Source organism: Amphiura filiformis, chromosome 20, assembly GCF_039555335.1.
Source record: "Amphiura filiformis chromosome 20, Afil_fr2py, whole genome shotgun sequence".
Lineage (NCBI taxonomy): Eukaryota > Metazoa > Echinodermata > Ophiuroidea > Amphilepidida > Amphiuridae > Amphiura > Amphiura filiformis.
In genome coordinates, this window is record NC_092647.1 from 34,434,760 (window position 1) to 34,458,533 (window position 23,774).

General features: G+C 36.4%; 1 protein-coding gene across 1 annotated transcript in view; it reads right to left on the reverse strand.

Moving 5' to 3' along the window:
• LOC140142286 (uncharacterized) overlaps positions 1-23,774 on the reverse strand; it is a 385,706-nt gene that overhangs the window by 43,801 nt on the left and 318,131 nt on the right. The window contains exon 5 of the mRNA XM_072164254.1: positions 9,190-9,386. Within this exon, the coding sequence (XP_072020355.1) occupies positions 9,190-9,386 (197 nt within the window). The remainder of the gene's footprint in view (positions 1-9,189; positions 9,387-23,774) is intronic.

Genomic DNA, 23,774 nt, shown 5'->3' on the forward strand with positions numbered 1-23,774 from the left:
TTTTAAATGCATCAAATCATATAAATAGGTTTTTCAACAATCGGGTAAGTTTTTAGTGTAAAGTTGAGTTTTATTTTTGGTGCGAATTCAGCTGACATGACCGCGACAGCACTGCCAAGATCATACACGATCGATATGCATGGGTCAAATTGATGTTGTTTTGGTTCGATAATTCAATGATAATTGCAATGGCATTGAACAGAAATGCCTGAATATTAAATTCTTTTAAAATTTCAATAAATCATGAGTGGAAAGAAAAAAGGTACCGTACAAAAAAAATATAAATAAAAAATTCATGTTCAAAATTTCTATTTATTTAATTTTTTAATTTTTTTTTATTTTTTCCGTTCTTCTTTCACCATGCAGGGTACAAATATTGCTATTGCTCACACAATTTTTTTCACAGACATCTTCTGTCAATCGACTGCCTTGCATGAACCAACGGCCATGATGAGCGGGGAGGACACTGACTGCGCCACTGTTTTCGTGGTTTTTGTATGTTGTTAAATAAAAACTAAACTATTGTTTACTGTTATTTTTCATGTATTTAGGTTAATTCATATCAAGATATGACAGCTTACTGTTGCTTCTTCATTGAAATGACAATCTGCTGCCATGTCTAATGATGAATTAACCAATCAAAGATCACAGACTTTCAGGCCTCTTCTTGGCCTTTCCTGTGATTCCTTCACTCTCACTTGTATTATGATTTTGTATGTATCCTATGTATATTTGCTATTTGATGAGTGAAAAAAATAAATGAATGAATGAATGAATAAATAAGTGCAAGAATCATCTTTCCCTACACAATACTTGTTACAAACTAGGCTAGATATTGGCCCCTACAAGACAAACGAACATAATTTATGAAACTGAGAAAACAAAACAACAATAAATATATTTTGGATTTGTATTCATTACAAATCAAAATAAGGGGTGGTGCAACAATGTGTACCCCGGAGTGGTGAATTCTCAAAATGTTCTGCCAAAAATTGCCCCCCCCCCTTTGGCCTTCCAAAAAATCTTTTCCCCCTATAATTCACCACCCCGATGGTACACATAATTATTGCACTACCCTTAACAAACAAAATAATTAATAAATGATAGACCCTTGATAAATTGAATAAAAAAATACAAAATACAGTAAATAAGAAATACGATTTTTTTTTTTTCATCATGGCGGACACCTAGGCAGTTGGGGTGAAAACCACCACTGCAAATTTTGCGTTTTACTTCTGTTCTAGGTTGTCTTCGTCGTCTTCTGCTATCATTTCATTATCATTCGCATTTATGGACATTCCGGTAAGCATTCAATTTGCTTCATATTCTTCCGTTTGTGAGATTTTGAGCAATATTTTCACTGACATTGGATCTTTTTGCTCACCGGTGCAGTCAACGATTCCTTACCCGTGTGGTCCCGTGCACCGAACACCATAGGGTTCACTATAATTTCTGCGTGTTGGAACCCGTGTCCTGTGTTCATCAACCATGACAAACTCATTGACTTGGATATTTGCTTTAGTGCTCGTGTCCTTGAGCGTACATTCATCTGTTTGTCACCGCTTTACTATCCCGATTTATGATGGCAATGAATGGAGTAATCATGACAAGGCTATCCGTGATTTACTGGGTCCGCTCCACTTGAAATTGGAGCAGGCGATATATCCCCTGCTTGTGCAGCTCAGAAATTTTCCGACACGCTTGTCTCCTACTTTGGTAGCCATGAAGATTTTGTTGAAGAAAAACATTCTCAAACGTACTTATCACATGAACCAAAGACTCTGTCCATGCCAGAAAAAGAAGAGCATTTTACGTAAAAAGCATTTGCTGCAAGCGCAACCCGTGAAGATAAAAATATGTTTCGCCAAGCGGTTAAGACTGTCTCATACCTCAAAAAGCTGGACAAAAGCAACAAAACTACCAAAACCGTCGCCCATCAGGAAAAAATGTATCATTCGAACTTTTGGAGCTTCGCCAAAACGCATCCAATAATACTCTTGACTCTACTTCCGCCCGACCAACTTTTACCAAAGATGTTGCCGACACATACTTCCCAAATAAATACTCTCAACAAGTGACACTCGACCTTACCCAACTTTCATGGTTCCCGAACCTTCCAGTTAAAGATGACTCGTACATTTCATTCAATATGTCTGTTATCAAACCTAAGGATGTCAAAAACATTCTCCGGACGAAGAAAGCAACCTCAGCACCGGTGATGATGGTCTTATGTATGGGATGCTCAAGCATCTCCCGTCTACTCACCATCTTTTGGCCACCATTTTACCAAAATGCTTCTGGTTGACCCTCTTCCTCCGGAGTCTTGGTCTCAATCCAAGGTAGTGCTTATTCATAAAGCCGGCGAAACTGACAAACCGGACAATTTTCAGATGATTTCGCTTACTTCTTGCATTGCGAAGGTTTTCCACCAAGTCGTTGCTGAGCGATTAGGCTCATATCGGACTACTAACCTGTACATAGACCCCGCGATCCAGAAAGCGTTTCTTCAGGGAGTAAACGGATGTATTGAACATAATCAAGTATTGCAAGAAACAATCTCTTATGCCAAAACCGGAAGAAGACTGTACATATTACGTTTTTCGATTTGGCTGATGCCTTGCAGTGTAAGCCATGATCTCATTACTCACTCCATGGGGCGCTGTCAGCTCCCGAGAATGTCCAGTCCTATGTTACTAATCTCTATTCCAACCTGAACTGCCACGTCCAAGGCCCCAACTGGAATTCTTTACCATTTAAATTCAAGAGGGGACATTCCAAGGCGATCCTTTGTCCCCGTTATTTTTCTCATGTGTTTCAACCCATTGCTCGAATACCTGGAAACCATGCGTGAGAAGACCGGCTTTTGTTTGGACACAACCAAAATCATCACTACCCCATATGCCGACGATTTCAATCTCATCACCAATAACAAAATTAAACACCAAAAAATAATGAACGAACTTCATACGAAGGCTACCAGCATGGGTCTCACATTAAAACCATCCAAATGTCGTTCACTCTCTTTATGTGGTGGCAAACCAACTCTGATTGATTTCCATATCGGTGAAAATGTCGTGAAAACCGTTAATGAGGACCCACAAAAATTCCTCGGTCGCTGATAACGTTTCATGGAAAGGAACAAGAAATTTATGATTATGTCTATGCACAGCTCTATAGTAAATTAAATAATATTGACTCCACTTTAATTCGCAATGAGTACAAACTGGCAATATATACCCGTTACTGCCTCCCCTCCATGAGATTCTGTCTTACGGTGCATGACCTGACCCATTCTAATCTTGTGCTTTTAGACCGTATGTCCGAGCAGTATGTTAAGAAATGGCTTGGGATTCCAAAACATGGTGCAAATACTGCCCTGGTCCATATGTCCCGAGGGCTTAACATCCAGCGCATTTCTGATGTTTATCGCCAAGCCCATTCCGCATCATATAGTAGATCTAGGTGCAAAGCTGATGAAGTTACTAACCTGGCTCTTGACCTCAAGCTCAACAGAGAATCTACGTGGTCTCGTAAAATTTCCATAACCAACCAGTGTGAAAACGTTCATGCACTTGCTATTGGAGCCGGGTCAACCCCCTTGGAATAAGGTCCAACCTGATGTTAAAAAGATCCTGAAGGAAGAGACGGATAACCACTGGAAATCTGTAGTTGAGCCCCTCTTGAGCCAGGGGAGTTTCGAAACTGCTTGAAACATGTAATTCCGATTTGTCTTGGAAATCCATTATGTTTTCATTACCAAAGGGTGTGCTTAAATTTGCAATCAATGCCTCCATAGATTCCTTGCCATCATTCACCAATTTGAAAAGATGGGGAAAAAGGCTTACGGACAGCTGTCCCCTTTGTCAGGGGAAAGGTACTCTCCTGCACATTTTAAATAATTGCCAAAATATGCTGGACAGGTATCTATGGAGACACAACAACCTCATCCGTATTTTTCTTTCCACATTTCAACAGTCGGAGGCATTTCGTAATTCTCATATTAAAATCTATGCCGATCTGGAAAATTATACCATAGGAGGGGGGACCATACCACCCAATATCATTTCCACGTCTCAAAAACCGGACATTGTGTTATACTGGCCTTCTGACAAGCGAGTCATTCTCTTTGAGTTGTCGGTACCATTTGAACCAAACATCAGTAAAGCTCATTACACCAAACTTGATCGCTATTCTTCCCTGGTTGCCGACATCATTAACGCCGGGTACTGTTGCTCACTTGTTGCTGTTGAAGTAGGCTCAAGAGGCTTCATTGACGCCGACAACCAGAATAGTCTGACTCGTCTGTCAAAAGATCTCAATCTTCCCACAAAGTATTCTGATCTCAAGACCCAGTTGATTAAATCGGCGCTAATGTCATCTTATTCCATTTTCATCGCCAGATATGAAACATCTTGGAATGTAAATGAAATTATTTAACTTTTTCTTCCCGCCATGAGTATTTCCAATTTTGTTTATTTAATTTAAATGTTTGTATTTTTGTCCTGCCTTGCCTGCAACCGGAATGGGTTGCAGTAGATCTGGGCTTTATATGTGTTTTTCTTTATGTTGAATAAAGATGATTTATATATATGATATGAAAATTTGTTATGGTATTCTAAACGTATACTGGGTAGTGGTATATGGATGGGTCAGTATATGGGGTTGGTATATCAATGGGTGGTATTTTTGTCTTTTCAACTGGTATAGTCATGGGTGTCTATTCTATGTTGGTATATGCATCGGTAGTAAAAATCAGGTTTGAAGTGGTATAGCCATGGGTCCTACTTCAAAATCTTCGGAGGCACACCCCTACCCAAAAAAAATTTGAGTACCCCGGGCCTTTAGTACATGAAAATACAATATTACATACATTCGAAATTATATATGATGTTTCCATGGTAACAGTACGGGTCATAATACGAGCTGGAGTTGGGCCCTTCTTCCACTAATATATTGTAAGTGCCAGTTCAGTAAGCAGATGTGTTGTAAATAGCTACAGAAATTTGATAATTATCTATTAATTGCACGAGTAGAAGTATGTAATATGTTAGCAAGAAAGTATATTGTAGTGAAAAGCAGATTTCATGGATGAACAAAATTCCTCTTTAACCCAATATTTGTGGAAGAAGGGCCCAACTCCATGGAGTTGGGCCTTTCTTCCATGAAAACCATGATTAAGTGTACGTGGAAGACTATTTAGAGAGTGGATTTGGCTCATCTTTCACACACAAGGAAGAACAGTCTGCTGGCAATAAAATGCTGGGTCTAACTCATTTTTGTAAAAAATTGGAGTTGGGGCCAGGGGCTATTTAACGTGCCTCACTGTCACGTTAGTGCAATGAGATAAAAGTGTTGATGAAGTAGAGTGCGTTTCAAAAATAAAAAATTGACATTTTACCTGAATGTGACTGTAAGAAAGGCTCTACCATTGTCTACTATTAAAGCATATCTACACGGATTGTTAATTGTCACTGTACGAATATTTGATCTCGGCACGTACGTGACAGTGAGGCACGTTAAAATAGCCCCTGGTTGGGGCCCTTCTTCCACTCAAGTATTCAATTACGATTGATTATGTTCAGATATTTTTTTTTTATATGAGAACTTCACAGCAATTCAGGTTTTAGCTGCGAGTGTGTTTGAATAAACCATGAATAATAATAATAATAATGACCACAATACCACCATATTAAATCAGAGATGTCACAGGCTGACCCAAAAAAATCCTGACAAAGTTGAAGCCCCATTCAAATACATATAGCTAATTTTAACTGTCAGTATAGAGAGCGTGCATATACCGTATCATAAAGTGAATATGGCGGACTACTCAAATGCATTAAACAAAAGCGTGATTGCAATATACCGCGACAGTTCTTCTCACAAACATAACAAATGCACTACGATCAAATAGGTTGATGACAACAATTGATTGAATGGACTGCACTGCGCCATAACTACGGTGAAGGACACCGGTTCAAATCCTTTGATTGGAGTCAATCGATAAAAGCATGCAGGGCCTCTATATAAATTACAGATTCATGTGAATGCATTATTTCTGTCTTAAATATGCACATCTATGACAATGAGCGTGTTTATAGTGGGAGCAGATGTGCGGTACATTGCGGTATAATTTCTATCCGGTCAGAAATTATCCGGATACTTGCCCACTATAAACACTAGCAGTATATGTATGTACGGTACATCGATATCCTTCTCAACCGATGGATATTGTTGCGAGATATTTGCACTATAAACACACCAGTATAAATTGTATAACCGGAAGTAGGAGATTCTTCATGATGCGTAGGATGCACGCAGGACATTCGGAACGATTTTCACACCAAGAGTTATCAAAACAGAAGCTACATGTTCACCGCCATCTTGGCCATGATCATATTGTTGAATGGGCTGTTTATAGTTCGCGCCACAATATTTACACATTCCCCGTGTGACCTCGGGGTCATTGCAAATGTACGATAATGTTAATTGGTATATAATTTGTACGGTAACTGTGTCTCACTATAAACAGCAAGGGTATCGGTATATATACAAGGATTATCGTGTACGGTATACTCAAAATGCGGTATATTCACTATAAACACGCTCAATGACAAAAGTACAAAATCTGAATTTTGATGATTTTTACGATCGTCCGGATGAACAAATCACTGAATGGGCCTTAAGGTCACTCCTCTCCCTGGCAATATGAATCAAAGAAAAATAAAGAAAAAATAAAATAAAAACAAGAAAAAAAAGGACAAAGAAAAGAAACAATAGAAGAAAAACAATTATAAAAAAATCAAACAAATGTGAAAAGAGAGAACACGAAAAGAGTCTGAATAGAAGAATGTAAGAAAATATAAATACAACACCAAAATATAAATGAAAAGTTCGAAAAATATTTGGTTTATAAAATTCATATGACCGTGATGAGGCTCGAACTCACCATCTTTTGATCTATAGTCTAAAGCACTCGTGTACCAAAGTCCTATGCCTTACCAAGTGAGCTATGCTCGTGAGATGCGAAATGAAGATAAAATAATACATTGTATATCTGCTTATGTCGGTAATTGATTTGCTCAAATTCCATAATGGTATGATATTGTGGAGGGCGTAAGCATGAATTTGGCTATCATCACAGTCGCTTCTATGCTTGTAGACGGGTTTTTACGGTATGTGAAGCAAAAAACTAAGGCAATAATTAATCATTTTTTTGTGCTTGGAATCCACTGCCTAACCCACCCCACCCCACCCCCACCAACCGGCACCCCATCATGGACCTTGACGATCAGTGTGCATTTAGTTAGCTTTTAGCACCCCAAAAGAGACCATTTTGACATAAAAACATGTTTTAGACTTTTTTTGAAAAAATGCTTCCGTCATCCTAAAAAAGTGGTTTTAAATGTTCAGTTTCCTATACTTTTGTACATGAGAGACATTCTTCAAAGTTTTTTTGTTGCCTAATAACATGGCCTACATGACTGAAATTGATATATATATATATATAATGCATAATATAAAACACTGATTCATTACATTTTGAACCCCTCCCTCTTGGGTATGTGGGAGGGGGTGGGGAGTACTAATGTGCATGAAGAATACATTGTATGATAAGAGTAATTTGTAAAATTGGGTATGTTAAACATACAGAGTGACGTCACTACAAATGGAAATGTAGTCCAGTTTATCAATATTTATTATATTGAAAGCTTCATTTTAACAACCAACCAACCTCCCCCACCCCAAGTCCACCCCGACAGCTACATAAAGCCAAAGGATACCGCTAAAAGGTTCATATCAAACCTTTTGACCGAAGTTTGCTTCCATTTAGACTTAAACGTGACTTGATATTAGAGTATACATAGGCCTATACGACATCAGTCCAGCATCATCTCAAACGTCATCGGTCATTAATAGACATTACATACTTCTTCCTTGGGTAATATTCATTGAGGAAAAAGAGATGAGTTTTTGAACGCAAAACCCGACACAATCAGTATAGCGTGCTGGTCCGATAATGGACTAAAATTCATTTTGGATGTGAAAAGGTGTTCTCAATAATATAAAAATTTGACCAGTCAGGGTTCTAAGGAATTTTCATTTTAAAATTGGAGATTTTCTCAGATCCGGAAACTTTCTGAGATTTGAAAAAATTCGGAAATCTGGATAAATCCGGAAATGTGACATCTCTGAGACAGGTTCTGGTCAAAAACAATTGACAGTTTTGGTGAACGAAAAATAATCACAAAAAAGTGTCACAACATTTTGGACCAAAGTGACATTATTCTATTAAGGATCATGATAGGTTTATACTTTGTTCAGCTCATATCACGAAAAACCGTAACCACTCGGGTATAAGCCCACCCTCCTACATGGCAGATTTCACTTCAAAAATGGGGGTGGGCTTATAACCAGGGAAGGGCTAGTGCTTGAATTTAAAAATAAGAACAATTATCCCCCATTTGTCATTTGTATATGCTAATGTACCAGTAATTTCTATCATCTATGTCAATTTTTTAAAATTATAAGTGTGGAATGTTAATTATCAACTGATATTTTGTTATATTTGTTCTTGAAATTTTTTGAAAAATAGGGGGTGGGCTTATAGCTGAAGGTGGGCTTATACCCAGGTTGTTACGGTACTAATAACAAAAAGCGTGTTTCTAGTGGGAGCAGATGAGTACTTTTGTGTGTAAATTCTGTGCGGTTGTCCAGAAACTCCTCACTATACACACCATCCGTATCGGGAATACACTGTACATCGACATCCTTATAAACACCGTGCTTTTCAGTTATGACCTCGGTATACGGCAGAGGTCATTCAACACTTGAGTGAATATCATGTTAGGCAAATTTGATTCACTATAAACAGCACAAGTTGTAAAACGATGTGCTCAAAACTCAGTTGGGCACACTGTGACTGATGCATACTTTGTGTGAACAGTGGTGACACCAGAATTGGGGGGGGGGGCCATGGGAAAATTGAATTTCAAAGTAGCCTAAGTACAAAATTGTCACAAAAAGTGAAAATTTTTGTGTTTTTACTATGACATTGGGGGCAATGACAGGGAGGGGAGGCAATTTTCCCACATGCCAACTGGGCGCTGCCACTGTGTGTGAATTCTAAGTACATGTCTGTACTCAAACTATTTTTTTAAACATGAATCACAGTTTAAAATCAAAATGTACCTTTTTCCTAGGTATAACACCATGATCGCTGTCATCATTTTCCTGTAGTATGACTCTCAAGCTTGCCAAGTCATACTGTGTTCCCTTCAGGGCTTTATGTAGCTTCTGTATCAAGTCAATGTCCTCTTTAGCGATGCCATTCTGACCAGGATTGAGTCCATTGGTTGAACGGTTATTGGCTATCACACTATCCCTTCCTAATAAAAATAATAGATTAAAAAACAATAAAATTATAAATTAATCAATTAAAAGGGCATTTTGTGATCCACAGCCTCATACCCCCACTTTTCTGAAAAAAAAGTTGAGATTTTTATACCAATGGAATCCTCTGGCTACATAATGTTAATGTACCAAACATTTCTTGCAGATTAATTTGTTTAGCAAAAATATTGTCAAATTTGAATTTCGTTCTGGTATACTAGAACAAAAAATACAACAGTGGCCTATGGAGCAGTGTACACATAATCATGCATAACTCGCTAATGCAAAATTGGAATCAACTGAAATTTTGGAAATAAGCTTTTTTGGTGGATATCTACTGAAAAATGTCATAAAAAGAGGATGCTAGGATCACAAAATCCTCCTTTAAGATATATCATGTACCTCTGACTTGTGTCACATTGTCAACTATACTGCGCCAATAAAGTATCCTTACACTTGGTAAAATAATCACAATTTCAAAACTGAACAATATTGAGGTAAATTTGTTTTTTTAATAGATGCATTATCTAATCCTGCACATGACACCACATTGAATCCAATCTGACCTCAAGAAGTAAAGTTACAAGCAATTGAATAGACGAAGGTCCAGTTTTAAAAGTGACAAATTGGCCTATACAAGGCGCAAAAAGATTCCAACAAAGCGCAACAAAGAGACAACACAGTTTCTTCAATGAAGCGTTATTTAAAGCAGTTTTTATTTCAGTTTTTACTTCTCTGTACTTTTCATAACTTTCATTTTATTTGTCAGTTCTTTTGTTTCAGTTTTCTTTTGTTCCTTCTTGTTTTAAATTAAAGCCAAACGCATAAATTAGCCATTCACCACTCTCAAACCAGATGTCTAGTCTGTGGAGTTTTGAATAGGCCAGTTTGTCACTTTTAAAACTGGACCTTCGTCTAATCAAACACTTGAAACTTTGGTTCTTGAAGTCACATTGGATTCAATGTGGTGTCATAATGTGCGGGATTAGATAGTGCATCTATTAAAAAAACAAATTTACCCCAATATTGTTCAGTTTGGAATTTGTGATTATTTTTCCAAGTGTAAGGATACTTTTTTGGAGCAGTATACAACAAGTTCATATGGCTGCTACAGGCTCTGAGTATTCGACGCAGAATATTTGATGTAACATGTATTTGTTATTTAATCTATTCCAATTCTATTTCCTGTTATGTTTAAGTTAAAACGAATAAGAGGGGAAAGCACCATGAACAGAGATGAGGGCATGTTCTTTCTAAGTAACATGTTTGATCCTCTACTCAAGACCCAACGCTGGAGACAGGAATACCACTTCCAGGAAAATCAAAACATCCGGTCAAGATTCCTGCTCCAAGCAGATGGATCAATAATATCATCAATGCTTTGAGAAAGCCAGAAGGTTTCTGGCGAACCTGTCAGCAGAAAAACATAAGTTTTTCATTTTGGTCTTAACAAATGAATTCAAAATAGCATATTGATGCTGGTTTCATACCACACCACTCTTCGCCATACATACATTCTCCCAGCCACATTTCCCTAACATAATATGAAATTTTTAAAAAATGAAACTTATTTTGGGAGAGGCGCCGACGGGGTTCGAACCCACGCTGCACTGAGCCGCTATAATGTACTCCTATACAGTATTGACATAACACCAGCGCCTTAGACCGCTCGGCCATGAGGGCTTGATGTTGTCATGATAAAAATCTAAAAATAAATTATAATCGCAACTTCATTGCTTCAAGATACCACGTGACAAGCAAAGACAGAAAACGTACCATATTTTGGAATTGTATTTGTTTAAAAACATTAATGTGTATTATTAGTGCTCAATTGTTGATAACTGCGTGTTCTATACAATACAGTAATGAGCCTACGCACAATAGTTTTTTTCATACATTATATCGATTTTGACTCGCACATGCTCGCCGTATAGGCTACTAAAAGTATGTCGGTGTGGCGTGGCCTACCATTTTTCTTGTAGCTTCTTGTATACACGTCAATATTTTCATCATTTATACAATAAATCCACATTAGACCCCTAATTTTATTCCAGGAAATTAATAAAAGATTAGATTACCATAAAAACGAAGCAGTAATCATTGATGGGGTCTAATGTAATTTATACATGGAATTTTCAATGTTTTTTCTATCGCCATTCTTGCTCAATTAAAAAAATATTTTGGCGTATATAAAATTGAAATAAAATTCTCTGCCTTATAAAGCGACATCAAATGTGCCACAATTAGGTATCACCAATCGTTAAATATGATTTGCAGTTAATATTCATATTTTCTTTTATACAGAGGATGCTTCAGTTTTGACAGGAAAATATTTTCTTCAAAACCCTCTCACTCAGTTATCTTAAAAGCGGTAACCACGCTTCCCTAGAATGTGCAATAAATTAGCATTAAAATTTTTCTTATTCTAACAGCAAGCGTTTCTAAAATGCAGTATGGCGAAATGTGGTGTAGTTTCATACTTTCCTGCCACTTGCTGCTTTGACGTATCAGAACAGGATGTGTTTTGGGCCAGTGAGCACAGAGCAGTGTTGAGCAGCAACATTGGCTTTCCGAGTCATGCTGCTGTCACTCAGCAGAATGATAAAGCAGAATGATAAAGTGTCAAGCCACTCAGTGGCAAGTGGCAGAAAGTATGAAACCAGCATTACACATGAGAAATTATGCAGAGATACGGTTACAACATGATATAAAGGCCTACAACAAGTCACAGTTAAATTTAGGGTGACCCAAAAAACCTTTACAAAAAAGGTTGTTTTAATTTGGGCCTTAGTATTATCATTGGTTCTGGTGACTCATCTGAACAATATGCAAGTTATAATAGATCCTGTAAATTGGCCAGGGTTACCATTTTTTGCTAGACATGCATATTACTGAACCACAGAATTCAGGTCATAAAATCTTCACTCAAGCACAGCTAATAATTTTAGTTGCAGTAAATACACATAAACATAAAAGGTATAGTTAGTTGTCTATGTTTGAAGTTGACCCACACCTCACCTAATCGTTTTTTGACGATCAGGATAGGTTCTATTGATGAAAACCACAATACAAATTCCTATAACAATGCCACTTGCATGCACCAAAGTCAGTGAACTTTTTCTTCTTTCTAGTCTTTTCCGAAACTTGTTTAGATTATGTATTGTGCGTTAAGGTACTTTTCACTGCTTCATGAGTACGACACTGTGTATGACACAACATGTAACGAGTCTTCACGTACTACTGATATCTTAAGGATCGACGAGCATTATACGTGATGTGTGGAATATTTGTACTCATTTGACATGGATGACTCATCACAGTTAATATATACATATCAAGGTTAAATAATTGAGACTTTTGTTAATTTTAACACCTGTAGATCACTACCCAACCTTTGTATTGGGGAACACCTTTAACAAGTGGACATGTTTAGACTGCCGTGGGAACACCTTGATTGGAAGTCAAGTGGACATGTGGACTGCAGTGATATGCTGAGAAACTACAGTGGGCATGTTTAGACTGTCATGGGAACATCTTGATTGGAAGTCAAGTGGACATGTGGACTGCAGTGATATGCTGAGAAACTACAGTGGACATGTTTAGACTGTCATGGGAACATCTTGATTAGAAGTCAAGTGGATATGTGAACTGCAGTGATATGCTGAGAAACTACAGTGGACATGTTTAAACTGTCATGGGAACACCTTGATTGGAAGCCAAGTGGACATGTGAACTGATATGCTGAGAAACTACAGTAGACAGTGTCTCTTCTGCCACTAAATAAAACTGACACTGATTGTAAATGCAGGCTAAAACTGTTCAAAATGATGACTACACAAGTTTTTGTGAAACGTTAAGTTACAACTTTTTCAGAGCAGGTTGTATAACTGTCCGCTGTTAACCACACACCATGGATAATACGTACACTACCACTGATTGTTATTGTTATAAGTGCATTGACCATGATTTATCCGTCTTTAGCAAATATATGGATTACTGATTCAACAAAATGCAAAGGTATAACTTTTTCAGATCAAGTTGCATAACTGTCCACCGTCAACCATGCACCATGGATAATACACTGCTGCTAACTGTTACAATTATGATAGCTTTAACTATGATTGATCCATCTTTAGCAATTATAGGAATTACGCATTCAACTCCTATCTACGATATCGGACCTGTTGTCACCATCAACTGCAACTTTAATTTCACTGGAAGTAGTAACCCTACGTATACATGGATATTCGATAACAGAGTACTCTCTGTGAACGGGACTTTGCAACAAGCTGATGCCATGCGATACAGTGTGTATTTCTATGAAGGAGGCATAGAAGGCTCAGAACTTCAAATTCGAAATGCGCTGAAAGACGATGCCGGTTATTATTTTTGCCAAGTTGAATTTTATTTAAATGGGAGGATACAACGTGAAACTACAGCCACTCTCATCTCAATTGTGAATTATCTGCCACTATATGTCTATCCTGAATGCATCATAAAACCAGACCCGGTAGTTCAGGGAAGTGATGCTATGTTTGAGTGTAGGATGGGTGAAGCCAATCCTCCAGTAAATCTGAAGTTAACCCTCATGAAAGGTGGAGTGGTAAGACAACTGGGTACTGTAAATGTTACAGCCGCACCTGTAACCATAGATGATAATAACGCTTTGTTTATCTGTAAAATGACAAGTGATACTTTTCCGACTGCTGATCGTTCATGTTCCAAACGTCTGTTTGTCACTGAGCGAATGGAAACGCAGCCACCAATTGTACAAACAAAATCTACATCCACATCACAGGTTATACAAACTAAATCATTATCAACATCATCTTCAATGGTGTCGCTATCAACGTTACTGTTACCGTCAAAATCTGTGCCTAAAATGTCATCGCCATCATTTGGAGTTTCAAGGTTACCACCGGGGTTACCATCAGTGTCATCTTCATCAGGCTCCTCATCATCAGACTCTTCATCATCATCAACAAACTCGTCCCCATCACCGGCAATTTTATCACCACCAATTTTGAGATCAAGCATCTTGATGGGTAATTCCCTAATTTGGATAATTGTCGGCTGTGCAGCTGCAATGTTTCTCATCATTCTCATAATTTCCCTGGCTATCTGCAGAGTTATGCGGCTTCGAAAATATAGATCTCCAAAATCGGACCAAGTTTCCACGCGAGCAACCACTGTTGAGCACACTTCTCGGAATCGAGGCTATGATTGGGACTCAGAACGTGAACATGAAATAAGGCATAACCCTGCTTATGTGGCATCTCCTGAACATGATGCAATCAGGTCAGACTCAGTTCATGACAAGAAAATATACGACCACGAAACGTTAACTCCACCAATACAAGAGCGTTTTCAACATCATATCCACATGAGACTGCAGCTCGAGTAAAAGAAAGCCATCCTGCCGTTTACCCGCATGAAACAGTAGCTAAAATAAAACAGAGCCATTCCTTTTACGATCCACATGAAACAGTAGCTAGAGTAAAATATGCAAAAATATACAAGCAGGACACAGGAATAAATCCTACTATAAAGACGATATCTGACAATTCCCAATAACCAGGAACATGTTGAAAGGGGTCTTTTTGATAATTTATTATAATATAATAAGTGTTCAAATGACACCAACTTTGATTTTGTACAATATATACATGTACTTATTGTCATATAATTTACCATGAGTTCTTTGGATGAATGTGTAAAAATGCAATACTGAGAAATAAAAATAAGAATTGTTTTCAACTACACAGTACTGAATATTGATTAAAGCCATAATGTATGATTTCCATTTAATTTTATCATTCGTTTAAACAAAATATTGAAATAATACTAGTAATAACTGTCAGGAAGGGTTCCTGTCCATTTTATGCTGAAATAAGAAGGTAAAGTGAAAGAAACCCCACTGGCTATTTTGACCATTTAACATGGAGTTCTATGGGGGACTTAATGTTAAATTGTTAAATAATTATGACTTTATGACAAAACTGCTCTGTTGAAATACAAACACAACACATTTGGCTGATTCCATTTAGGTGTAATTTGGGACATGCAAGCACAAAATCAAGTTTGAAAAAAATTAACCAATTTCATATTATAAGATCATATACTATGGCTTTAATCTAAGGCAATTATTTATTAAATAATCATTTTTACATCTGAAATGCTTTCAGTTTGATAATTATTTTGGGTAACATAACCAATAACATCCAAAAGTCAATTTCAAAACTTTTATTGAATACTAAAAAACCTTATATTTCAAAGCTAGGTATGCCCAACATTTTCCTGGTCTTGAGGGAATGAGCTGCATATGATTGGCCATTTGAAACAAATATCGTAATTTCCGGAATATAAGCAGTGGCTTATATGCTATTTTACAGTGGTTAAAAAGATAACAGATAAAACCACTCCTTGAAACAGGATCAATTGGTTTTGCACTTTTGTTGGCAGTATATAGGGCCTACATCTAACCGATATCCTCTAGAAACTCATAACTTTGAGCAATACATTATACAGATATTACAAAGTAACTATATGGTGGGAAAATTCAAATGTTTTTCAAGCAGAGTTTTAAGGCAGGTACCAAAAACTATATAGACGGTCCACCTTTGTGAATGTGTAACATAAAATGTACTTAGCAAACAAATTTTAACAATGTAAGTAAATCCAATTAATATGTGTATATTTTTAATGTATGTGGCAGGAGTTGAAAAGTTGTCTATATAAGTTTTGTAGTTCATGATTTTTCCTAGGCTTTATGGTTTGAAGAACTTCAAAACCTGTTTTACACAAAGTGCAATATTATATTCCTCTGTATATCTTTAACAGATGTACTGCTGAGAATGATAAAAAAAGTGTGGGAAAGGAGCCAAATTTGACAAAGTACTATGTTATAATCTAAAAACAAAGACTGTATATTTAAGTGATTACTCCCCATTCCAGAAAAATACAGCACTATTTTTTTTGGATTAAAAAAATACTGTCCTGTTTTGCCAAATGAAACATAGCTAAATCCTAAGGCTTTAGTTAGTCCTAACTGGCAATGAAAGTAAAATTTAAATGTTTGGTAAATTTTTGAAAATAAGGGCCAAAAACATGCTTTTTATGTCATTTTTCGACCTTTTTCGTATTCTGTGACAATCACGCCCAAAGATTTGAACAAAGACTAATTTCAAGTTACGTATACTAATTTTTGGAGAACACATTTTCCAATCTTTGTCATAACCAATTAGCAAAAATAACATATAATATTAAAATTATGAGCTAACTCTTACCCTATACTCAAGATTTTGAATGCTTAGACTTGTGTCAAGTCTTACAATTTTGTGAATACAATTGTAAGAAAACGTGCAAAAATGCATGTTTTTGGACAATTTTTCCTTGACTTTTATTGCTAGTTAGAACTAATTAAATGAGGATTTAGCTATGTTTCAGTTGGCAACAGGCATGAGACTGCACTTTCCTAAAAAAAACTGAAAAAACTGAAAATGCGCGTGAAATTGGGCAAAAAGTACCAAAAACAGGCTGAAATTAAATAAAGTTGCGGAAATTTTGACTATAAAAAAAACTGAATTCAGTTTTTAAACTGAAAATTCTCATGCCTGTGGCAAAACGGGATAATATTTTTAATCCAAAAAAATTAGTGCTGTATTTTTCTGGAATGGGGAGTAATACCATGTAAAATACTAGTGTACCAGTGGAATGTAGGAGTATTGTGTACTGATATTAAGTGTTCAGTTATACATGAAGAGCATGGACTCCACCATGTCATTCAATGGAGGGGAAAATTATGTACAAATAAATGTTTCTCAAAATATACAGTATGAGGAATTTTCAGGTGGAAAATGATATGTATACAGTAAAGATTTGCCTAATGGTGCGCATTGGGCTCCTCAGGGTAAGTTTCACATACAAATATGAAATCTCCCTCCTCTGAAAATCCAAACAAGAATTAAGTGTCCGTGCCCTAACTTACTGGTGGTATTTTATTTTACAGGAGGGCACTTTTAACTTGTGCCTAAAATTCCCTGGTGGACCACTCAGAATTATACTTGTAAGCATCCGCGCGAAAGAAAACACAGATTTAGGGTGGTTTTGAAGAGCGAAACAAGGATCCGCAATTAGGGTCTCAAAACACTCATTTTACTGGAAGGGGTGTTTTTGTAAAGAACGATCCTCTCTTAGGGAATTTTTTTGTAAATTACCCAATTAACAGCCATTAGTGGTGACATATTTATAATGTTATTCGGTTTCCGAGCAATTTTACACACCAGATTTGTAAATATTTGGAGCAGACTTTAACAGCGCCTTGAATAGCAGATCATTCATCACTGAATGACACTCGTACCGATACACGCAATATCTATCCTTGGGGCAAATTTCAAGCCAATTCCTTACTTAGGGTGTTTTTATTTAAGGAAAATCCTCGTTTAGGGTTAGTTAGTAAAAATTTCGACATCCTCGCTTTTTTGAAAGTCAATTCACATGGATGCTTACAACTTTTATACATGAGTGCCCCCCCCCCCCCGAGTAAAATTGGAGTTATGTCAAGGTAAACCGATATGCGCCATTAGGCAAATCTTTATGGAATATTCAACTACTTTTCTGTGCAAATTTTGATGTATGTAAAATCATCACTCATACAGTACTATAAAATATTTTATGATCATATATTTTTAAAAGTATGTATTGTATCATGTGAAATCACTTGACATAAATAAAAGATATATAGATGTACTACTTCACATTATAACAGTGCAGGCATGTGATAATCAGCCCCTTAACAGCATAGGCGTAAATTCCGGGGGGATCGGGGGATAAATCCCCCCCAATATTTTGCCAGGGGGGATGGTCCATACAATTATCCCCCCAATGTTGATGCCTGATAATGGGTTTCTGACAAAATTAACCTCATATTTGCCTATTTTAACCACAAAAGTGCAAATTTTCTCGCGCTTTACGCGCATTTATTCCACTTTTACACTATATTTCATCAGTTTAGCTTCAAAATAGCAAAATTTTTCGCATGCATTTGTACCGTAAACTTATTCTGTCGCCAAAAGGTGCTGCATTGACTATACTTTAAGAATTTTTTTCCAACTCTATCCCCCCCAATGTCAAAAAGAAATCTACGCCACTGCTTGACAGGATATGGGGGGTGTGACGGACTTAAAAATGGGGATTTTGGGGGGGGGCTGGTGGCATGCATGTCAAAATCTATGACATTTTTTTTTTCTTTTTGAAGGGGTGCATCACACCCTGCCTTACTATGGGTCATGTGATAATATACAGTGAATGATAACCAAGCTATTTGATAAATTATAAGGCCCTATGTGAGTCCACGATGAACCAGGTAGAAAATTGTAATTTTCATTTTATTAGATTTTGATTTGTTACAATGTACAAAAAATAAGCTTTAAAATGATGTATCACAAGTGATAATTGCTTGGTAAATAGTCACTCGAATAATCAAATAAATATAAGTTACTTAAGTGGCATATTTTCTAAGCACCATGTGGCCTGTACACAAAGCTGAAAGATGAAGGTCAGCCAAATCCAATGGTATTTGGTACTTAGTCTAGTTAGGTCAGATGGTTCACAACTATGATAGTAAACAAGAAATGTCTTTAAAAAGACAACGCCATGGATGAAGATCATGTTTCATAATTTTGCATTGCAAGTACTTGGAAAGCTAGTAAATTTGAATGTTTGGCACAACTAACTGGTGCGAAATATTGGCATTTATTGGTAAATACCACCAATGACATACTAGGAAATACTCAAAATTTTCATGTCGAAAGCTAAATTGGAAAATGTGTGCTAAATTGGTCTACATTTAATCCCGGGGGGGGTACTCAAATTTTTTTTGGGTAGGGGTGTGCCTCCAAAGATTTTGAAGTAGGACCCATGTCTATACCACTTCAAACCTGATTTTTACTACCGATGCATATACCAACACAGAATAGACACCCATGACTATACCAGTTGAAAAGACAAAAATACCACCCATTGATATACCAACCCCATATACAGACCCATCCATATACCACTATACGTTTAGAATACCGTAAAAAAATTCAGATCATATTTTTATTATTTTCTTGTTTACTGTATTTTGTATTTTTTATTAGAACTATCAAGGGTCTATCATTTATTAATTATTATTATTTTGTTTGTTAGGGGTGCCTGGTCCCCGGAGTGGTGAATTGTAAGGGGGAAAAGATTTTTTGGTAGGCCAAAAGGGGGGATTTTTGGCAGAACATTTTGAGAATTCACCACCCCGGGGTACACATAATCGTTGCACAACCCCTTATTTTGTAATGAATACAAATCAAAAATATATTTATTGTTGTTTTGTTTTCTCAGTTTCCAAATTTATGTTCGTTTGTCTTGTAGGGGCCACTAGTTTGTAACAAGTATTGTGTAGGGAAAGATGATTCTTGCACTTATATTTAAGTTTTATTCAACAACATACATGTACAAAAACCACGAAAACAGTGGCGCAACCAGCCCCCCCGCTCATCATGGCCTTTGGTTCATGCAAGGCAGTCGATTGACGGAAGATATCTGTGAAAAAAATTGGGCGGAGCAATCATAATATTTGTACCCTGCATGGTGAACGGAAGAACAGAAAAAAATTAAAAATTAATAGAAATTTTGAACATGAATTTTTTATAATATATTTTTTTGTACGGTAGCTTTTTTCTTTCTACTCATGGTTTATTGAAATTTTAAACGAATTTAATATTCATGCATTTCTGTTCGATGCAATTGCAATTATCATTGAATTATCGAACCAAAACAACATCAATTTGACCCATGCATATCGATCGTGTATGATCTTGGCAGTGCTGTCGCGTGTCATCATGGTCATGTCAGCTGAATTCGGCACCAAAAATAAAACTGAACTTTTCACTAAAAACTTACCCGATTGTTGAAAAAACCTATTTATATGATTTGATGCATTTAAAAATCGGCAGTTAACTTACTTTAGTTTTGCGATCCCGAGTTCTGAGAGGCAAAACTAACTTAAAAAACAGCGATGCAAAAATTGCTGTTGCAACTTCGATAACGATATTATTTCAGTGATTTATCAAAATTGGCTGGGGTAAACAGAAGTAGTGCTGGGCTCGCATATACTACACCGGAAGAGTGTCGCCATCTGTTTGCAATGACAACTCAACGTTTTGCTAATCGGACTATCAATTGATTTGCCCAGCTCTGAATTTATTATTCTGATTTGCCTTATTTGGATAGCGATGTACCTTATTTGGACAATTATTTTGTCACATTCATGCAAGTGAGTTTAAAGATTTTCGACCCATTGATATACCAAAATCTGATTTAGACCCCATTTGAATACCAATTTCAACTTACTACCCATGCGTATACCACAAAAACGGAAAAAATAAGGGGTCATTGATATACCAAGCGGCCGAAAATGCGACCCATGTTTGCGGCACGTCCCCGTATGGCCTTTTGTACTGAGTACCCCCCCGGGCATTTAATTCATACTTGTAACAAACGGCTCAATTGAAATCACATCCTCTGAGTTTTACAACAATCCAACAATCTATATTCAGATAACCTTAAGAATGTTTGCTGCTTAATTAAGGGATTTCATATCAACCACATTTCATGACAATCCAATTATCTATTATCAGTAACTGTTAACCTTGATATTGAAGCATGGTAATTAATTTCAGATATATTTATTCGCAATGTATAGTTTACTGGTAGTTACAATCACATCGTAAGGCCACTAACAGTCAATTTTGAGTTTCCGTCACATAATTTCTGAAAACAAGTGAGGTAACTTTTTCATTATTCATTATTTTTCTGCCTTTCGTTATATGACTAACACGAATGTAAAATGTGTTGTTATTTGCCACTCACTCACTTGAAGATGGATGTTTAGCCCTAATGAGATTCAAAAGTATATTAAAAATAGTCACAATAATGAATTCAAATGAGGGTCAGAAAATGAAGTGAGGGCGGTGCCGGGACCCTCAAAATCGACTTTCATTGGCCTAATCAAAAAGACTGATTTCTCAATCCCAGGGATTCCCGGTTGCTCTACACGTACCAAAAATGTATAAAACCAAAGCCACTATCTACCCCAATTACTGGTACCCCCACCCCCCTCGACGACTAGTGTCACTCCCAACATCAATTAGTGTTGGTAGTAGTGCACCATTTATACCCAGCTCTGGTCAGATCAGGGAATGGTCAGATAATGCTCATTATTATTGTTAATTAGTGGTCACACTTTACTTGTCAATGCTTGTTGACAGCTTATCAGTAGTCAGATCAGCAGGGGTGCAATTGTATCCTTTTTCATAGAGCAAAATTGTTCAAAATGTTCTAAAAACCTTATTTCTGAACGAATTTTAATCGTTAACAAAGCAAAATGTATGTTTAATATATTAATTATTTCATTAATAGCAATTTCCTAAGTTTCCATCCATAAATAACCACAGAGCATTATCTGTTTACAAAATAAGTGTTTATTTTCAATTAGCCATCTTATCAGTAAAACTGATAGGAGGCCAAATTATAGTCAAATCAATTAGCCATCTTATCAGTAAAACTGATAGGAGGCCAAATTATAGTCAAAAAACAGATTCTTTGTCTGGTAGTCCCGGCAACCCAGTCTATATGTGGCTCAGTTGTAAACATACGCAACACAAACCGACTGTGAAGGAGCCTATATGCACGTAAACAACTTTCTAGTACATGTATAATAAAATCCGTTTTTGAGTATAATAAAGAAAGTCATGCATTGGCAACATGAAGGAAATACCTATTGCTAACTTGGTAAAATGCATACTCGTAGCCCAATCTTGTACATCATAGCACCCAGTTTGGGTTTGTAGTTTCGAAATGTTGCAATTAAACATAAGTTCTTTCAAATATGAAACGCTAAAACACAAATCTAGAATAAACAATCATTATATTTAGAAAGATATAGCAAACTTTCCATGATAGAGATTGGACCCAAGACAAAGTACACCCAAATTAGGTGACAATTCGGAATTAAGCCATGGCTGGAAAAAATCAGGTGACCCCCCTGGGGGAAATTCCACGACCCCCCTAAAATTGGCCCTCTTTTGACCTGCCTCAGAATTGATATAGCTTAAAAATGCCCAACATTTGACATCATGAAAATGTACTTTGAAATAACCTGGGTCTGACAGAAAGTTGAACATATTGGAATTGAACCATGCTTTATAAGATGACCTATTCAGAAAAAATTAATTCTTTTGATATAATTACGTAAAATTATGGTGGAATTTGGGCAAAAACAGGATTTTTCATAATTTTGAAAGTAGCGAAAAAAGAACATTTTCAAATCACATTTTCTGCTATATTCAGGCTAACATTGGATCAAACCTTTTGGATAATATAACCAACATATTGTACTTCTGAAATATGTTTAAATTAGCGTGGTATGTTTTTCCTATACTGCAGGGGCGTTTGTTGATTTTGGTGGATTTTCCGTTTTTTGCTTGCTTTTTTGTAGACTTAATTAACGTTTTCCAATGTATAACCATACTAATTATTTTACATACACAATACGGCTTCAATTCTCAACCAAGGTTATTATTGATTTGAGTTTGATAACTATTTTCATGTGGATTTTGCTCTTTTATTATAGTGGAATTTGTTAATTGTCATGGAATTTGCATATGAATCTCCCTGCAAACTAATGATATGAAACTTGGGTTTCCTAGATTGATATGATAATTATTTTGCTGATTTTAGAATATGTTTCCAATAACAGAATGTGTTTGTTTTGTGTTAATGGAATTAGTTTTTTCCAAGGAATTTTTTTAAACATATTGTCGAAAGTGGAATTTGCAACCAACATTACACTGTTTAGGTAATAAATCATATTTTAAATAAAATAGACTAATCTTTAGTTAAAAAACATTTATAACAAAACAAAACAAACACCACACCATACTTCATATTATCTACTACCAATGCAATGGAATTTTCATTTCTTTTCAAAGGCGAATTTACCAAATAACATGTACAGGTACTTTAAGCATGGTCTAAAATTGAATGTGAATATGTACATGTAATGATGTACGTTTACAAGATCTCAATATCTCATTGAGCGTGAAACTCACGCATTCAGGGACTTTATCAGGTGTCAGGTCTATTGCCATTTGGTCTAATACCTATTTTATCTACAGACTTGACATTTAGTATGGAATATTTTCTCACAAAATTCAAGGACTGGGCTGGAATTTGGACTTTATGCAAAATTGTTCTGTTATTGTCCAATGAACTCACGCTGCTTCTTTGTGTACAGTAAGATTATAACATTTCATCTGGCCCCAGGGGGCCATTCAAAGTGCGTACCA